This window comes from Lynx rufus, unplaced genomic scaffold, assembly GCF_022079265.1.
Source record: "Lynx rufus isolate CCGP_SWC_20201006 ecotype Redwood Valley unplaced genomic scaffold, mLynRuf1.p SCAF_27, whole genome shotgun sequence".
In the NCBI taxonomy this organism is placed as follows: domain Eukaryota; kingdom Metazoa; phylum Chordata; class Mammalia; order Carnivora; family Felidae; genus Lynx; species Lynx rufus.
This window is the reverse complement of record NW_025814842.1, coordinates 9,183,761-9,202,621: the sequence shown is the minus strand read 5'-3', so window position 1 is coordinate 9,202,621 and position 18,861 is coordinate 9,183,761. Positions and strand designations below refer to the sequence as shown.

The 18,861-nt window shown below is 45.7% G+C and overlaps 1 protein-coding gene across 1 annotated transcript in view; it reads right to left on the bottom strand.

Moving 5' to 3' along the window:
* STYXL1 (serine/threonine/tyrosine interacting like 1) overlaps positions 1-18,826 on the bottom strand; it is a 73,931-nt gene extending 55,105 nt beyond the window's left edge. The window contains exons 1-2 of the mRNA XM_047089475.1: positions 18,658-18,826; positions 7,170-7,273 (exon numbers count right to left, since the gene is read on the bottom strand). Coding sequence (XP_046945431.1) covers positions 7,170-7,272 — 103 coding nt within the window. The 5' untranslated portion in view covers position 7,273; positions 18,658-18,826. The remainder of the gene's footprint in view (positions 1-7,169; positions 7,274-18,657) is intronic.
* Positions 18,827-18,861: the final 35 nt, after the last annotated feature.

Below are 18,861 nucleotides of genomic sequence, written 5' to 3'. Positions count from 1 at the left end.
AGAAAGACATTTAAAGTATTTATTCATTTATTCATTTATGTGTTCTCTACACCCTATGTGGGGCTTGAACTCATGACTCCAAGATCAAGAGTTGCATGCTGTTCCAACTGAACCAGTTAGGCACCCCAAAGCTACAGTTTTTTGATAAGGCTTTGAAACCATGCTCCATAGGGTTAATGAGGTTGAAACAGGAAATTAAAAAAAAATTTTTTTTTTAATGTTTATCAATTTTTGAGAGAGAGAGAGGCAGACTGCAAGCAGAGGGAAGGGCAGAGAGAAAGGAAGTAGGCTTCAGGCTCCAAGCTGTCAGTGCAGAGCCCGATGCGGGGCTTGGACCCACAAACTGTGAGATCCTGACCTGAGCCCAAGTTGGTCGCTTAACCAATTGAGCCACCCAGGCACCCCGAAACTAACAGGAAATTTAAAGCTTGTTTTTCAGAGACCCGTTTCTCCCTAATCAGCTATGGCTTTTTTTTTCCAGACCTCACTAACAAATCCACTACTGTCTCTGCAGAAGCCTAGACTCAAGGTCACTGATAGGGTTCCAGCCGATGAACATACAAAGCCCTGCATTCCTGACTGGAAATAAGAGCCCAAAACCCATCCCGCTCTCAGAGCATGCACAGAGCCCCTTCTCTCTGCCCTAAGACGACCTCCTGAATTTTGTCTCATTTTAATGCTGTGTCCACTATAAAGTGAACATGAGATATATGTTAACATACATTTGTGTGATATGAATGCTCCACCTTTCCTCATAAACAGTCTTAAGTCTCCTCGTCCTTTTCATCAATACGTATGAAATCCCAACCCCTAGGATTATCAAACACTTGTTCTCTTCCCCTTCAGGAAGGCAGATTTGAGGCTCGCCCTCCTGTCATTTGGCTGTTCTCAAACCCTTTCCTCGCCGTAGGATTGGCTTTGCTGTGCCATGGCGGGCAGACAAACTGGGTTCGGTTATAGCTTCTTAACAAGAGGACTGGGAGACGCCTGGGGGGCTCAGTTGGTTAAGCAGATCTTGATCTCAGCTCAGGTCATGATCTCATGGTTTCGTGAGTTCGAGCCCCACATCGGGCTCTGTGCTGACAGCATGGAACCTGCCTGGGATTTTCTCTCTCCTCTCTCTCTGCCCCTCCCCTACTCGTGCTGTTTCCCGCCCCCCCCCCCCCCCCGCCAAATAAACAAACATTTAAAAAATTAAAAATGAACAAACAAACAAGAGGATTGGATGTGTTGCTCTAATCTTCCAAGAAGGGCCATTTTATTTTTTTTAATTTCTACAATCATGTGGTCTTTAGCTTTGGGGACTATTGTGCATATATGTGCAGATACAAATTTAAATCAGCATAGACCTCATCACATGTGCCCCAGATGACACTGACTTAAAAAAAAAATAATCCATGAAGCCAAGAGTTGGCTCTTTGAAAAATAAAATCAACAAACCTTTAGCTGGATGGACTAAGAAGAAGAAAAAGAGAAGATCCAAATTACTAAAGTCAAAAATCAAGGTAGGGACATTACTAGCAATTCCACAGAAATAAAGAAGACTGTAAAAGAGTACTATCAACAATTATATGCCAAAAAATTTAAAAACCTAAATGAAATTGACAGATGCCTAGAAACACAAACCTACCAAGACCAAATCACAAAGAAGGAAAAAATCTGAGTAGACCTATAACCAGTAAGGAGATTGAATCAATGATCAAAAATCTCCTGGGTGGCTCAGTTGGTTGAGCATCTCTCTCTCTTTTTTTTGTTTTTAAGTTTATTTATTTTGATGGGGGTGGGGGGGAAGGGTCTTTCTGAGAGAGACAAAAAATCAGAGGGGGAGGGATTGGGGGGGGGAGAGAGACAGAAAACCAGAGGGGGAGGGACGGGGGGGTGGGGGGAGACAGAGGATCAAAGCAGTCTCTGTGCTGACAACAGAGAGCCCAGTGTGGGTCTCAAACTCACAAACCATGAGATCATGACCTGAGCCAAAGTTGGATGCTTCACCAACCCAGGCACTCAAGCATCAGACTCTTGATTTCTGCTCAGGTCATGATGCCAGGGTCGTGGGATCAAGTCTGGCAACAGGTTCCATGCTCAGTTTAGGCTCCATTTCCCCCTTTCCTTATTCCCTACTTGTGCTCTCTAAAAAAAATTTAAAACTCTCCTGACCAAAAAAAAAAAAAAAAAAAAAAAGAAGAAGAAGAAGAAGCAGCGTTGCATAGACCACTCAACCACTCTAATTATCAGGCTGGATCTATACAGGACATATATTCATAGAGAAGAGTTTAAGCTATATTCAATATTATTATAATTCACATGTATATTCTTATACTGGTAGAGTTGACCCAAAGCAGAATTATAAGCCAGGTACAGTACATGCACTGAGGCTTTTCCCTGGTCTGTACTCTCCCCAAGTCCACTACTCTGAAGGGTCTTTCCCATTTCTGACCAAAAGCAGACCCCAGAAAAGATCTCATCCATCGCTTCTTACCAATCTAACACTTCAGAATTCAGTGTATTGTCTCAAAAGATGATGATAAACCTTTTGAAATCCCTGACCTAGAGATCTATTCATCCCCATAGAGAAGAATTTTATGTGTTTATTAAAATATTGATTTAGAGTGCCTGGGTGGTATAGATAGTTGAGCGTCCAACTCTTGGTTTCAGCTCAGGTCATGGTCTCATGGTTTGTGAGTACGAGCCTCACATTGGGCTCTGTGTTGATGGCATGGAGCCTGCTTGAGATTCTGTCTCTCCTTCTCTCTGTCCCTCCTTCACCTGTGCTTGCATGCTCTCTCTCTCTCTCTCTCTCAAAAATAAATAAACTAAAAAAAAAATTTAAATATAATTTAAATATAATTTAAATATAATTTAATAAAGAAAAATCAGCCCTGGACCTGATGCATTCACTGGTGAATATGTAAAGAAGAACTAATCCCAATACTTCTCACTTTTCAAAAAAAACTGAAGAGGAAAGAACACTTCCTAAGTCATTCTATGAAGCCAACGTTACCCTGATACCAAAGCAAAAGAAACTACAAGAAAAACAGAGAAACAAAAAACCTACAGGCCAGTATGAGCACTGATGCAAAAATTCTCCAAAAAAATATTAGTCGCATATTAAAAGGATTACATAATGTAAACAAGTGAGATTTATTTCTGGAACGTAAGGATGGTTCAACATACCAAAATGTCAATGTAATATACCACATCAACAGAATGAAAGAAAGAAACCACATGATCATTCCAACCGATGAGAAAAAGCATTTGACAAAATGTGGTACACTCTCATAAGAAAGACATGCAACAAACCAGGAATAAAAAGAAACTACCTCAACATACTAAAACCACATGTTAAAAAAAAAAATGAAGCAAATGTCATATTCAATGGTGAAAGACTAAAGACATTTCCTCTAGGTCAGGAAAAACACAAGGATGTGGACTTTCACCACTTTTATTCAACAAAGTACTAGAAGCCCTAGCCAGAGCAATGAGGCAATAAAAGGAAATAGAGGGCATCTAAATTGTAAAGGAAGAAGCAAAATCAACTCAGTCTGCAGATGAGATCATCTCATATGTGTAAACCAAAAAAAAAGCAAAACAAAACAAAAAAAAACCCTAAAGGGCACCTGGAGCCTGGCTTCGGATTCTGTGTCTCCCTCTCTGGCTCAGTTGGAGGAGCAAGTGACTCTTGATCTGGGGTTCATCAATTTGAGACCCATGGTGACTGCAGAAATTACTAAAAAAATAAACTTCTAAAAATTCCATACATTAAAATATATTCTTTGTACTGTAAAGTCAATGAGATTTGAAAAACCCTGAAGATCTGACCAAAAAACAAACAAACAAACAAACAAACAAACAAAAAAAACCCTGTTAGAACAAACAAATGAATTCATCACAGCTTCAGGATATAAAGTTAACACACAAAAATCAGTCGTATTTCTATACACTCACAATAAACAACCTGACAAAGAAATTAATAATTCCATTTTCAATTATGTCAAAAGGAATAAAATACTTAAGAATTAATTTAACCAAAGAGGCAAAAGACTTGTACGTGGAAAACTACAAAATGTTGCTGAAAGAAATTAAAGGACAAATTAGTGGAAAAACACTCCATGTTCATAAACTGGGAAACAATGTTGTTAAGATGTCAATACTATACAAAACAATCTATAGATTCATTTCACTATCTATCAAACTCCCAATGATTTTTTTTATAGAAAGAGAAAAAACCAGGGTGCCTGCGTGGCTCAGTTAGTTAAGTGGGTGACTGATTTTGGCTCAGGTCATGGTCTCAGGATTCATGAGATCAAGCCCCACATCGGGCTCTGCACTATATCTTCCCCACCCCCTACCCCCCCCCCAAATAAACAAACATGGAAGGAAGGAAGGAAGGAAGGAAGACACATCCTAAAATTCGTACAGAATGTCAAGAGATTAAGAATGGGACAGTCTTTTCAACAAATGGTGCTGGGAAAATTGGATATCCTCATGCAAAAGAATGAAGTTGGACCTTTATCTAACACTACATACACAAATTAACTCAAAATGGATCAAAGACCTAAATGTAAGACCTAAAAGTATAAACTTGGAAGAAGAAAACATAGGGCAAATCTTCATGACATTGGATTTGGCAATGATTTCCTGGATAGGACACCAAAGGCATGGGCAACAAATGAAAAAGAAATAGGCAAACTGAACTTCATGACTGTTAAATTTGATAAGGTATTAATATCCAGAATATGTATATAACTGATAAAACTCAAAAGTAAAAAAAAAAAAAAAAACTGATTCAAAAATGGGCAAAAGGGGCGCCTGGGTGGCGCAGTCGGTTAAGCGTCCGACTTCAGCCAGGTCACGATCTCACGGTCCGTGAGTTCGAGCCCCGCGTCAGGCTCTGGGCTGATGGCTCAGAGCCTGGAGCCTGTTTCCGATTCTGTGTCTCCCTCTCTCTGCCCCTCCCCCGTTCATGCTCTGTCTCTCTCTGTCCCAAAAATAAATAAACGTTGAAAAAAAAAAATTAAAAAAAAATGGGCAAAGGACTCGATCCCATATTTCTCCAAAGAAGATATACAAATGGCCAATAAGTACATGGAAAAGATGCTCAACATCACTAATCATTAGGGAAATGCAAATCAGAATTATATGGAGATACTACCTCCCTCCTCTTAGAATGATTACTACCCCCCCCAAAAAAACCCAGAAAATAACAAGTGTTGACAATGACGTGGAGGAATTAGAAATTTGTAAACCCTTGTGTTCATGTAAAATGGCACAGCTGCTGTGGAAAACAATGGGGCAATTTCTCAAAAAATTAAAAATAGAATCACCACATGTGCAACAATTCCATTTCTGGCTTATATACCCAAAAGAAATAAAAGCAGGGGCTCAGAAATATTTGTACACCCATGATCATCATCATTCACGATAGCTAAAACATGCAGGCAACCCAAATGTCTGTTGACAAATAAATGGATAAGCAAAATGTGGTATATACATACAACGGAGTATTATTCAGCCTTAGGAAAATTCTGCAATATGCTACAACATGAAGAACCTGGATGATGTGATGATGCTCAGTGAAATAAGCCGGTTGCAAAATACAAATACTGTATGGTTCCACTTACATGACCTGCAATGGTCAAAAATCATAGAGGCAGATGGGGCGCCTGGGTGGCTCAGTCGGTTAAGCGTCTGACTTCGGCTCAGGTCATGATCTCACAGTTTGTGGGTTCAAGCCCTGCATTGGGCTCTGTGCTGACAGCTCAGAGCCTGGAGCCTGGCTTCGGATTCTGTGTCTCCCTCTCTCTCTGTTCTTCCCCTACTCATGCTCTGTCTCTCTCTCTCCTTCAAAAATAAATTTAAAAAAACATTCAAAAATTTTTTTAAAAATCACAGAGGCAGAGAGGCGCCTGGGTGGCTCAGTCAGTTAAGCGTCCGACTTCGGCTCAGGTCACGATCTCACTGTCCGTGAGTTTGAGCCCCGCGTCGGGCTCTGTGCTGACTGCTCAGAGCCTGGAGCCTGTTTCAGATTCTGTGTCTCCCTCTCTCTCTGACCCTCCCCCGTTCATGCTCTATATCTCCCTGTCTCAAAAATAAATAAAACGTTAAAAAAAAATTTAAAAAAAATCACAGAGGCAGAAAGGAGAATGGGGATTTCCAGGGGATTAGGGATGGGAGGGATGGGGAGTTAGTGTTCAATGGGTGTAAGTTTTAGAGTTTACAGGATGAGGAGTTATGGAGATGGATGGTGGTGTGCATAATACCGTGCAACATTATGAACATATTTGATACACTGAACTGTACAATTAAAAGTGGCCAAAACAGCACATTTTATGTTATGTGTATTTTATTGTGATTTTTTTAATTGGGGGAGAAAAAAAAAATCACAAGTTCACACCAATCAGAATGCAAAAATTGTCCAGGCTGACAAAACTGGGTGTCGGTAGGTACGGGTCTTACACTGATGATGGGAATGCAAAATGAACATCTTTTTGGAGGCAATTTGACAATAATGTAGCGAAAGCGGAATCTGCAACTTGTCAATACCATTTCTAGTTAGATACCCTGAAGAAATTCTTGCCCGTGAATAAGAGTTGCACAAGGCACTGTTCATCAATAGAAACAACGCAAGCAACACATCACGACTGATTAGCAATGGGCGCTACCCTGACAGTTAAAACAGATCTTCACATTTAGACATGGGGCAGGGGTGGGGGGGGCAGATCTCAAAAATTCTAAGAAAAAGCAAGCTGCAGAATGATTGTACATTACGGTACAATTTGTATAAATGATCAAGCCACACGTTATTTCAGGATGCCTGCATATATAGTAAAAATACAGAACCGATCATCTTTGGGGAGGAGAAGCGATGGGATCAGGATGGGGTGCGATAGAGGGGTACATCTATGTGTAACGTTATGTACGCTGAATCTGAGTGCTGGGTACATGGGCATTTATCAGCATCACTGGATGTTTGAAATGTTTCACTTGACAAGAACACAGGTCTTCCAAGAACTTCTAGACCTAACCTGGAATGATTTCCAAGTCATGTGACAATTAGTAGCATCATTTTAAGCTATGTCGAAGGAATCTAAAGGTTTTCTAAAGTCATTTATTCCCTCATCCCCATAGATTTGTTGATTCACCAAAAATCGTATTTTTAAAGCACTTACCCAATAGGCAGAGATAGTTGGGTTCAGTCAGTCGTGACAGTTTTGTGACCTGATTCAAGATGTTGTAAAGCTCTGTTGGTTCACACAAAACCAAACCAGCCATCCTACTGGGAAGAATCAATAATGTATAAGCTTAGTACCTCTTTATTTTATTTATTTACTTTAGAGTGAGAAAAAGCGCAAGAGGGAGCAGGGGAGAGAGGGAGAGGGAGGGAGAAAGAGGGGGGGGAGGGAGGGGAAGACAGAACCTTAAGCAGGATCAATGCTCAGCATGGAGCCTAGTGGACTAGTGCCTCTTTCCATTTTATTTTTTATATATATTTTTTAATTTTTAATGTTTATTTTTAAGAGAGAGAGTGCAAGCTGGGGAGGGGCAGAGAGAGGGAGACACAGAAACGAAAGCAGGCTCCAGGCTCTGAGCTGTCAGCACAGAGCCCGAGGTGGGGCTCGAACTCACGAACTGCGAGATCATGACCTGAGCCAAAGCCTGATGCTTAACCGACTGCGCCACCCAGGCGCCCCCTTCTTTCTATTTTAAATGAATGGCCAAAGATACTGGATTAAACTCTTTAACACACCTTCAAACAAAGATGAAAATAATCATGAAGGTGATCCGGAAAGCTTCAAAAATTTGTAGTAACATGTGCATCACAGAGAATCAAGTATTGTACACAGCGCATCTGAGCCAGAGAAATACACAGTAGGCTGTAATACAGTCACTGATTCCTTTCTTCTTTCGTTTCATTACTGAGCACCTACTGTATACCAGGCACTGGAAATAACTGGTGAAACAGACTACCCTCATGAAGGTTACAGCCTAGCACGGAATACAGACATTGAGCCAAAAACCACATTATAAACAGGAAAAGCACTACAAGAGTCAGCATCCAGTGTTGGAGGACAAGCTAACAGGAGGGCCTCATCTGGCTGGAGCAGACAGAAAGGGCTGAGATGCGACTGCTAGGCTGAACCAGGTGGCTACGCAAGACTTAGCCAGGCAGAGAAGGGAGAGAGGGTGAGGAAGGGAAGAACATTCAGTACTTGACAGAGTCCAAAGGAGGCTGGTGTGCAGCAGGTAGAGAGCGATAAGCCACGACCCTGCGGAGGGGTCTTGTAGGCTGAGGACAAAGATCACGGAGGCCAAAGCTGGGTGCAGAATCGCTGACGTGTACTGGCAGAACTGCCCGCCCGGGCTGGGCTGGGCTCTTGTGCCCCAAGAACACGGAGGGGGAAAGGTTGGGCCTGTGCTGCCACTTCTACAGGGAAGCTACCTTTCAGCAGGGGTGGGGGCTACAAAGAGTTAGCCAGCAGGCCTCTGGCGGCCAGCAGGGGGCATGTGGGAGAGAAGTTGAGTCTAGGGATAATCTTGCTCAGGACAGTTAGGACCCACTTCAGAGTAACCAGTAGAATGCTCTTGGGAAAGGCCACCCCCCTCACCATGGGCCCTGGATCCTTCCCACTAAGTCAGACTTTGGTTCTCAGCCTCCCCTCCAACATCACCAATTTCAGCCTCCACATGGATCATTCCTATCAGCAGGCAAACATCCTCGGTACCCATCTCTGTTCTCTACAGAGAGACGTCTCACTCCCTCCACTTCCTCGCTTCCAGACTCTCTAGGTCCAAATCCTGGCTGTGCCGCTTACTGTCGGCTGCCTGATCAGGGGGGAGGAATTAGTCTCTCTGCGCCTCAGTTTCTACCTCTATAAAACAGGGCTATTAGTAATATTGCCACTTCTGTAAAAACCAAGATAATAGCACCTCCCTATTGTGTGTGGATTAATGAAATTACACATGTGAAACATTCTGAACAGGGAAGAAATACAATCTTCTCCCCTGGAGCCCATCGAACCGTAGGAATTGTTCTTATCAAGGTCATCAACAATGTCCACCTTGCCTCAGCCATTAATCACTTCTCCCTGGGCTCAAAGGATGGAGCCTCTTAGCACTTAACCCAGTTCAGCACCCCTCCCTCCCAATACTCTCTACTCTCAGAACACTCCACTCCCCAGGCTTCTCTTCTCCCACTGTTTGTTGCTACTTGGTCTTCTGGGTGGGAGGCTCTACCTCCTCATGTTAAGAAAGCCCATGGGGCTCCTGGGGGGCTCAGTCAGTTAAGTATTCAACTCCTGGTTTCCGCTCAGGTCACCATGATCTCACAGTTCAGGAGCTGGAACCCCTCATTGGGCTCTGCACTTGACACTGAGGAGCCTGCTTGGGATTCTCTCTCTCTCTCCCTCCCTCTCTGTTTATTTTAAGAGAGAGAGCACAAGTAGGAGAGAAACCAAATGAAAATAAAAAGATATTTAGATACATCCGGTCATGATCTCACAGTTCACAAGTTAGAGCCCCGCGTCAGGCTCTGTGCTGACAGCTTATATCCTGGAGCCTGCTTTGGATTCTGTGTCTCCCTCCTTCTCTGACCTCCCTGGCTCATGCTCTGTCTCTCTCTCTCAAAACATTAAAAAAAAATTTTTTTTAAGATATATTTAAAAAAAAAAGTCCTCAGGCAGTCATCTCTTTCCTTCTCTCTCTACACTCTCTCTGTAGGACAGGGCTCTCAACCTCAGCACCATTGACATTGACATTCGAGGCCAGATAATTCTGTGCTGTGGGGGGGCTGACCTGTGCATTGCAGGATGTTTAGCAGCATCCCTGGCCTCCACCCAGTAGATGCCAGCAGCAAAGCCCTCCCCACCCAGTTGTAAACAACCAAAACTGTTTCTGGATGTTGCCAAATGTCCCCTGAAAGACGAGGGCAAGTCACTGCTACTTGAGAACCACTACTAGAAGATCTAGAGCCTAGGGGTGCCTGGGGGTTCAGTCGGTTAAGTGTCTGACTTTGGCTCAGGTCATGATCTCAAGGTCCATGGGTTTGAGTCCCATGTCGGGCTCTGTGTTGACAGCTCAGAGCCTGGAACCTGCTTTGGATTATGTGTCTCCCTCTCTGCCCCTCCCCCACTCATGCTGTCTCTGTCTCTTTAAAATAAATGTTAAAAAAGCAACTAAAGAAAAAAAAAGATCTAGAGTCTAAGTGATTTGAATACCATTTATAAACCAATGAGTCCCAAATCGTAGCCTGCTTGACCTCTCCATTGAGCTCGACCCACCTGGATGCCTCATTGGGCCTCTCAAACATAACATGGCCAAAACAACTTTTTTTTTTTTTTTTTAATTTTTTTTTTTTTTCAACGTTTATTTATTTTTGGGACAGAGAGAGACAGAGCACGAACGGGGGAGGGGCAGAGAGAGAGGGAGACACAGAATCGGAAACAGGCTCCAGGCTCTGAGCCATCAGCCCAGAGCCCGACGCGGGGCTCGAACTCCCAGACCGCGAGATCGTGACCTGGCTGAAGTCGGACGCTTAACCGACTGCGCCACCCAGGCGCCCCCCAAAACAACTTTTAATTCACACGTGCCCATACCTTCAATGCCTCTCTTTTAGTTTCCTCAGCCTCAAAAGACAGCACCATTATCCACCTAGCTATTCAAGTCCATACCCCGAATCCCTCTTTCCCCCGGCCCCTCACATCCAATCCATCAGCTCTAGACCCATCCACTTTGCTCCAGCTCCAGAGCTAACCTTCTACACCAGGGTACTATCATCTCTCTCCTGGTGATGCCATACTTCCCAAATGAGCTTCTGGCTTCTTGCCTTCTCCCTATGATCTCATCTTTACATGGCACTCAGGGCGATCTTTTCAAACTATGGGTGTCTTCATCTTCACCTCACTGCCACCATTCGACACAATGCACTCATCAGTTTGCTTGCTTTACCACCAATCTTATCCTCTGGGAATGTGTGGGGCATACATACAACAAAGGGCAGGGACCTTGCCCTTTTGTTCACTGTATCCTCACCCAGTGCCCACGATTTTTGGTGAAGGTGCTCAATAAGCACACGTTGGATGAATAGTCACCATTCCTGCCTTCGTCAATGGGGCCATCTTGACTTGAGGCCACACAGACGCGCCTAAGGACCTCCCCACTCCCACCCCCAGTCACATCCCAGATCCTCTGCCTCTGAAAGCCCGGGTTCACTAGTGGCGTCCAGGTGAAAACCCAGCCCCAAGGATCAACTCCTCCAGAGTTCTCTGCTTCCCCAAGGGAGAACTCTCCCTGGTCAAGCAAGAACTGCCCTCATCCGCTGATAAAGTATGAGAGGGATAAGAACGGCTCCTGAACCTAACAGCACAGTTTTGTGGGGTTTTTTAATGTTTATTTTTGAGAGAGGAGAGCATGAGCAGAGGAGGGGCAGAGAGAGACAGGGGAACAGAGGGTCCAAAGCGGGCTCTGTGCTGACAGCAGAGAGCCAGATGTAGAACTCAAACTCACGAACCAGGAGATTGTGACCTGAGCTGAAGTCGAACGCTTAACCAACTGGCACTATCACCCCTGCCCCTAAACGGCACAGTTCTGAAAAAGGACGCAGCCCTGTGAGCTAAGATCACGGGCACTGCTAGCCCGGGCAGGTGGAAGGCTTTCCACTTCTTTTAGTGCTGCTCCCACCTCTACAAGGTTGACAATGCTCTTGGCTCGGCTGTTGGGCCCTGAGAATATTTTGACATTTTGAGCTTTTACACAGACCATTAAACTAATGTTGGCAAGTTTTTGCCAAAAGTATTTTCCTTTGTGAGTTCCACTAAAGCGGACTGAATTCCTTGATTTCATTTCATAGTTAACTAATTCTGATTTTTTTCAATTTTGTTTAGCCAAAATTAGTTTCCCCAAGATCAAGCCTTTTTTTTCTGTGTGATTTTTCCAATAAAGGTTTGATCCCTCAGTCAGATTTTTATCCTAGCGGCATTGACTATGATTATTTCTATCAAGCATCCTTTTCCTAATGGCCTGTTCAAAACACTAGTGCCAAAATGGCAAGTTTAGGACATCCCCCCGTGGACTCTTTCAGCAGAGATAGAGATAGGCTCTTTTTGAGACTTTGGGGGTGGGGGTCAGTGTGATGGGTTTTGCAGGGGAACGGGGCAGGCAGATGGGAAGAGTGGCCAGAGGAAGCTGGCTTCAGGGGGTCAGAGAGACCAATCTTCCTGTGAACTGACCAGTTTGGGAAACCCACATGGCTTTGTGGGTGGCAAGCAGAGCCACCCCAAAAACACTTGCACATTACACACCCACCAGTAGGGAAGTTCTTCACCCTTCACTGTAAAGGCCTGGCCTCTCTCCGAACCAGGTGTGTGTGCAGCTCTGTCGGCCCAGAGCTGTCTGGACGCAATTGGGCTGGTAAACTCCACTCCAGTGAGGACACAAGATCTATATTCGGGGAAAACTGCCAGTTAGGAAGGGATGTTTCATTAGGGGTTGACACAGCCTGAGATGAAGCTGGAAACTAGCCAGACCCAGCCCTTCTTGCCTCCCTGTGCTTGAGGAAAGGCCGTACCAGATCCTTTGGGTACACAAGGACTTCCATTCTGGCTGATGGCATCGCCGACAGAGGCTGGGCCTCACGTCAGCCTTCTCAAAGGACTTTCAGGACAGAGTTTGGTCGACTCTTGGCCTCACACAGTCTGGGTGGACACAACTGACGGGCTTCCGGTGGAGAAGAGGCAATGCTCCATGCTCCTGGAGAAGCCAGCCCATAAGCTTTACTGTGGGTTCCTGGCTCGGGCTAAGCAGGAACCAGAGGGCTGCACAGATAGGACTCAGGGTCCACAGCTAACCCCACTGTGCCCTGGTTCTCTGTGTGAAGCAGAGGCTGTGCCAGGATGACCAAGGCTTAAATACAGGAACAGGCTTTAACACTGTAACTATCACCTATAAACTGAAGCAGTTTACACAGGATTACACTGGAAAGGCTATAGGAATGTGACGTTGAAACGACAGACATAAATTGCCCAGCACTGGCCCTGGTGTGGAGCAGGAGCTTAGGAAACAGAAGTTCCTTCACTCCTACCCTCTCTCTCCTTTCAATTTCACCTAGGAGCCTCTGACAGCTCCAAATCCAGTAGACACAGAGCACCATTCAGAGAATCTCAGGTCAAGGAGCGAAGCAGGAGCTAGCCAAGTTTGTAAGTAGAGGGAGCCTTTGGTGTTGCTGTAGAGTCAAGATCCCCAAGGATCTGGTATAGCCTTTCCTCAATCACAGCCTGCCCCTTGACAAAACTAGAGCACATAGAGCCAGGCTATAGCGCCACGGGGTTGTGGAGGCTACCCGAGTGGTCTCGAAATCAGAGGCGCACCAGGTCCTACTGTTAGCGATGGCCAGAATCTCCGTATTTTGGAAGCAACAGGTATGGGCCAGGGGCCCAGACCCAGCCGCACACATCCCCATCCCTTGCCTTCTACCTTGCCTTCACTCCCATGTCCCCACACCTAGGTACACTACACACCTGAGAGGTACCCTAGTAGTCCTGAGAGTGACAGGTCTTGCAGGCAATTCACCCGTCAGAGGTAGGGGCTGGTGAACTGCAACATAGTCTCCCAAAGGCCGTGACCATGACATCTGGTCTCTTCTCCTCCCACTCGGCCACCAGCACTTGCCTCTCCTCTGCTCCTTGATCAGGCTTAGGCCTCCCTTTCTGCTCCTCTGGCACGGGTCCTCGGCCCTGACCAGGCTCTGGACTGGGCACTGCTCCTACTTCCCTGACCTCTGGCTGACCTGGGAGACGGAAGGCTCTGCTCCTGACTCAGATCGGCCACCGTTGGCGACTCTCAGCTCTTGGGAGCTCTTGGGAGCTCCTTGCCGGTGCTTCTTGCTGCCGTGCTGCTGCTGGCCCACCACCTCCTACGTGTTCGGCCGGAACGGGTCTTGGAAGCCAAGTCCTTTGACTTCTGGCAGACATGAGCCACAGCTAAGTTAAAGCTATTTATCCCGATACAGTTCTGTTTTAAAACATCCTAGAGCACCTAGAGAAAAATAAACTCCCATGCAAGGTGGAATGATTACCACCTTTCTAACTTTTTCTTTTAGCTCCAAGGATCTGAAAGGAGAGATTGAAAATACTTCACTTGAGGGGAGCCTGGGTGGCTCAGTGGGTTAAATGTCCGACTCTTGGTTTCTGCTCAGGTCATGATCTCACGGTTCAGGAGTTCTAGCCCTGCATCTGGCTCTGTGCTGGTGGTGCAGAGTCTGCTTGAGATTCTCTCTCTCCCTCTCTCTCTGCCCCTCCCCTGCTCACACTCTCTCTCAAAATAAATAAATAAACTTAAAAATTTTTGAAAAAAAAAAGACTTCACTTGAGGTATGATTTTAGTGTTGAAGAGAAGATAGGTTAGCACATATACTGCACATATATATATATTCATATGGGATATGTATCCAACATGTATATAGGTTAGCATATATAGCAGCTAATAGCAGAGACAGGATAGCCCATGACCATGGTCTAAGCCTATTGTAAGGCACAAAACGGTCAGTATATGTGGATGTGGATGGCTTGTGTACGTGAGGGGTAGGGCAAGGAGGGGGGGGGTCAATATATTCGCATATCATATATAAAAACATACAATGAAGAACAAACAAAATGAAACTATGGTGACAGAAGTAACAGTCTTGGGGGGACTGATGTAAAGGAGCATGAAGGAACTTTCTGGAATAGTGAAAATGTTTTATAGATTGTGTTGGGGGGTGGCGATTAAGGATGTAAATAGTAAAAAACAGTCAACTGAACACTTAAGATCTGTATCATATACAAACCATACAACAATAAAAATAAATCCCCCTTGTAGATTCACGTTTGTGTGTTCAAAGATATGAATACGCAGATGTGTATGTGTGGATAGGAGTGTATGCAGCCCCACTTGTACACTGGTGACCTTGGTCTAGGGTCTGGGCTGTGGAAACCATGTGGACTTGGACACACAGAAGTACACACTGCAGAATTCAGCTTGGCCTCCACAGCTGTCAACTAATCCCTTTCTCACTATTCATTTGCCCAGAATTTTACCAGTTGCTGTAACTGTTATCCAAACCTCCTCAACCCTCCTGGGGTCCCCATGGAGCATATTCTGTCATTCCCTATTTCTTGCCTGGGAAAATTAAGGCCACTAGGTGTGAACAGCCCTTCTCAGCCAGCTGCACCCCCCCCGCCCCCCACCCCCCGCCAATCTCCTTTGGGGGGGGGGGGGAAGCTACATACTTTCTCCTGGAATCCTCTGACTTTATCCTCTCCCACTTAATCTTTCTCTCCTTTCAGGATCTCAGAGTTCTCCCCCCTCCTCCATTAGCATCTTTCTGAATTCCAAAATTCACAAGCCTGAGCTTTCTTGAAACAGTTCATAAAGCCAGAAAGAAAATCCCTAGAATAGCTTGGCCTATGCCCTTTGAAGCTAGTGCAGGCAGAGAGGCAGGTGCCGGGCCCCAGCCTGGAAAAATCTGAGGTTGGCTAGCTGTTAGCAAAGCAAGGAAAGTCAGATGCATTTGAAATGCCTTGCGCTCACCCAACTTCCACCCCAGGATTTTTTGGGGCAAAGGATGTGTGTTTCCTATAGATAAAATGTGGGCAAGAGAGAAGGCCAGCTAGAAGCCATCATAAAGGGACTTTGCCCAAGATGACCACTTGGAGGCACAATGGGCCAACTGCAGGTAGTAGGGAATTCCAGAAACCAGGGGCTGAAGAACAACTGAAAGCAAGACTGAGGCATAACCACTTAGGTCAAAGGAACTGCAGCTAGAGACCCACACAAGCACCACATGGAAGATAATCAGCTACAAACTGCTGTCAAGTTCAGAGAATACTAATACCAGATGACACAGGGACCTTTCCTGCCCCTACCTCTACTCCTACTGCAGTCTGAAGCCAGTCTTTCAGGGGAGGTGGGGGTGTGAGGAAGCAAGATGGGAGAAATGGAGAAGTCTCCCCTCCAAGGGTGGGAGCCTAAAGCAAGCTTAAGAGAGGAAGAGGAGAGGCTTGGACACTGAATTCGCTTGATTTGACTACTAATGTAAATGGGATATTACGGCTATTGCACGAAGTCTGTTTCGATGACTGGGGTGATCTGAGAGCAAGCAAAGAAATAAAGCAAGCATGGGGACGACGACAAAGCTGTTTCAGGACTGCAGTAGGCTTTCTGGACGAAGCCCTGCATGTTCAGTCTAACAGTCACACATGCAAAGGACAGCAGAGACGCGCCGTTTAATACAGCAGCTGTCAATGCTGTTGTGAGCAATCTTGGGATTTGAAGGGAAGCAGCTATGAACTGAATGCGAGGCTGGCTTTTCTAACAGTCAAGTTGCTTGGGATGGCCCGAGTAGACAACTTGGCAAGGAGAGGGAGGGTGTAGCCCAGTTGTAGGAGTGTGAGACTTCATGATTCACATTTTTCTCAGGGCCTCACCTCTCTCTCCCCTCTACAGGGATGCCTTTGGCCCTGGCCTCTCTCATGGGTTTTAATCCCACATTTCATGTTGGAGTAACTCCCAACCTGTCCACCGGTATTTTTATGTGGACAAATCACCATCACTTCTAATTCAACCCAACTAAAATGGAGCTATTTTTTGCCTCTCTAGCCAGCTCTCCTTCCACATAACCCCCAAATCCCATTTCTGTACTTATATACTTCTCAGTCTGATCTTCCACATTTCTTTCATTCTTTCTAAAAAAAATTATATATATATTATGTATATATGTTATGTATATATTATATATATATGTGTGTGTATATATATACATATATATGTATATATATGTGTATATATGTATATATATATGTGCATATAATGTGTATATATATGTGTATATATATATGTGTGTATATCTATCTATCTATATAGAAAGGGAGAGAGGGAGAGAGAAGGTGCACACACACTGGGAGGGGCAGAGAGAATCCCAAGGGGGCTCCATGCTATCAGTGCAGAGCCCCATGTGGGGCTCGATCCCACGAACCATGAGATCATAGCCTGAGCCAAAATCAAGAGTTGGATGCTTAACTGACTGAACCACCCAGGCGCCCCCATCTTTCATTTCTTAAACCCGCAAACTAATCAATTTTTCCCTGGAGACTTCTCCCTCATTGGCCCCACTCCCTCCATGTCTATGGCCACCGTAACTCAGATCTTTAACATCTCCTAGGATAGCCTCCCAAACAATTTCCCTGCCCTCCAGATCTTGCCATCCGAATCCTTGGCAAGTTAAGGTCAGTCCAATCTTCCCCCATAGTACCAGCGGCATCATCATAAACACTTGCTGCCTAAGGAATAAAATATAAACTTCTCAGCTAACATTCGTTGCTCCTGCACCATGTTTGTTCATTTGTTTTGCAACCTGCTTTTCTCAGCTTTATCTAAAGCTATTCAACTCTTCCAAAATTCAGAGATCTATGCTCAGTCTGCTGGACAGTAAAGGCTCAGGGATGAGAGATGTACCTGACCACAAGGTAGTCTCGGTTCTAGTGGTAAAATAGAGGGGTAAATAATTAACCAGAGAACAGTTGGTGGTAAGATACACTGCTCGTCTGCAGGTCCCCACTCCAACAGAGAGGATCTATTCACCATCTGTAGACTTGGGCTTTCCTAGCCCCAGGTTTTCCTTTGGACTCTTCTTCCTCAACTCAAACACTTGCACCCCCACAGCCAGGCAAGGCTCTCTCTCTTCTCTGGAGTCGAATGGTCCCACTGAGTAACTCCCTCCTGAATGTCTCAGCTTGTTGCAGGGTTGGATGCACCTCCTGCTCTCATCGCACCTCGTAACTTTCCTAGTGTTGCCCATATCATGCTGCCTGCAATTTGCCCCTCTCTCCCACTAGACACAGCTCCCTAAACGCAAGAAAATGGGCGGATCTTGTTAAACCAACAACCTGCTGCACCTCTATCTGCCCCCCACCCCCACCCCTTGACTGAGGGCAAGGAACTCTCTGTGTCCCCAGGAAACAGTTGGGGGGAAATGAAGCTTCTATAATTCAGCTTATAAACGTAAGTGATAAGTTCCTTGTGAGCAAGAACCACAGCTTTACTTCCTGTCTGGATAAACTCCAAACAAATCCCCTTATAACTGGGTGTCAAGCGAGTTTCTCCGTTCCTAAAGCAGAAACAATGTGGCCGTGTTCACAGCATGGCTGGGTAGACCTGAGGAGTAGGGATCGGGTGACCATGCAAGTTACCACCTAGATACCAGTTTTCTCCTCTGCAACACGGGGCTGCTTTCCTGAAACCATAACGGTGCCTCGCCCAGCAGTGCTGTGTCCGCCATTCTCAGTGGTGGTGTTTGTAAAGCTCTCTGAACCCTAACAGAGGGTCCTGTGCACCTCCAAGGACTAGGGTACTGGTGGGTGGGCGGTACGTGTACGTGACCCGGGGGAAAGAGGGGTGCATCGAAGTGACTGATGAGAGGGGACCCCATTCTCCCACCCCACCCCCAGGGCTCAACCTCCTCTCCCCTTTTCTTTTCCAGTGCTTTCCAGAGCTCGGAGGCCCTGCGGCCTCCCGGAGCAGACTGGGAGGATTGGGCTGAGGTCTAGGGCCCGGACCGCACCCCCTCCGCCGGGCCTGCAGCGCGACCTCGACCTGTCTCCCTGTCAGGGCCTTTGTCTGGAGCCCCACCTGTAAAATGGCTCCTCTAAGGCTCTTCCAGTCTAAATCTCGACCTCTTCCACCGCTCTGGTGAGAACTCTCCCTCCCACTCGCGACCGCGGCTCCACCACCGGCCGCAAGGAACGCTTCGCGCGCTACGACCCTGCCCTGACGGCGCTTCCTGCGCGCAGAAAACGATCCCCGGCACTCCTTCTCCACCACAACCCAGAGATG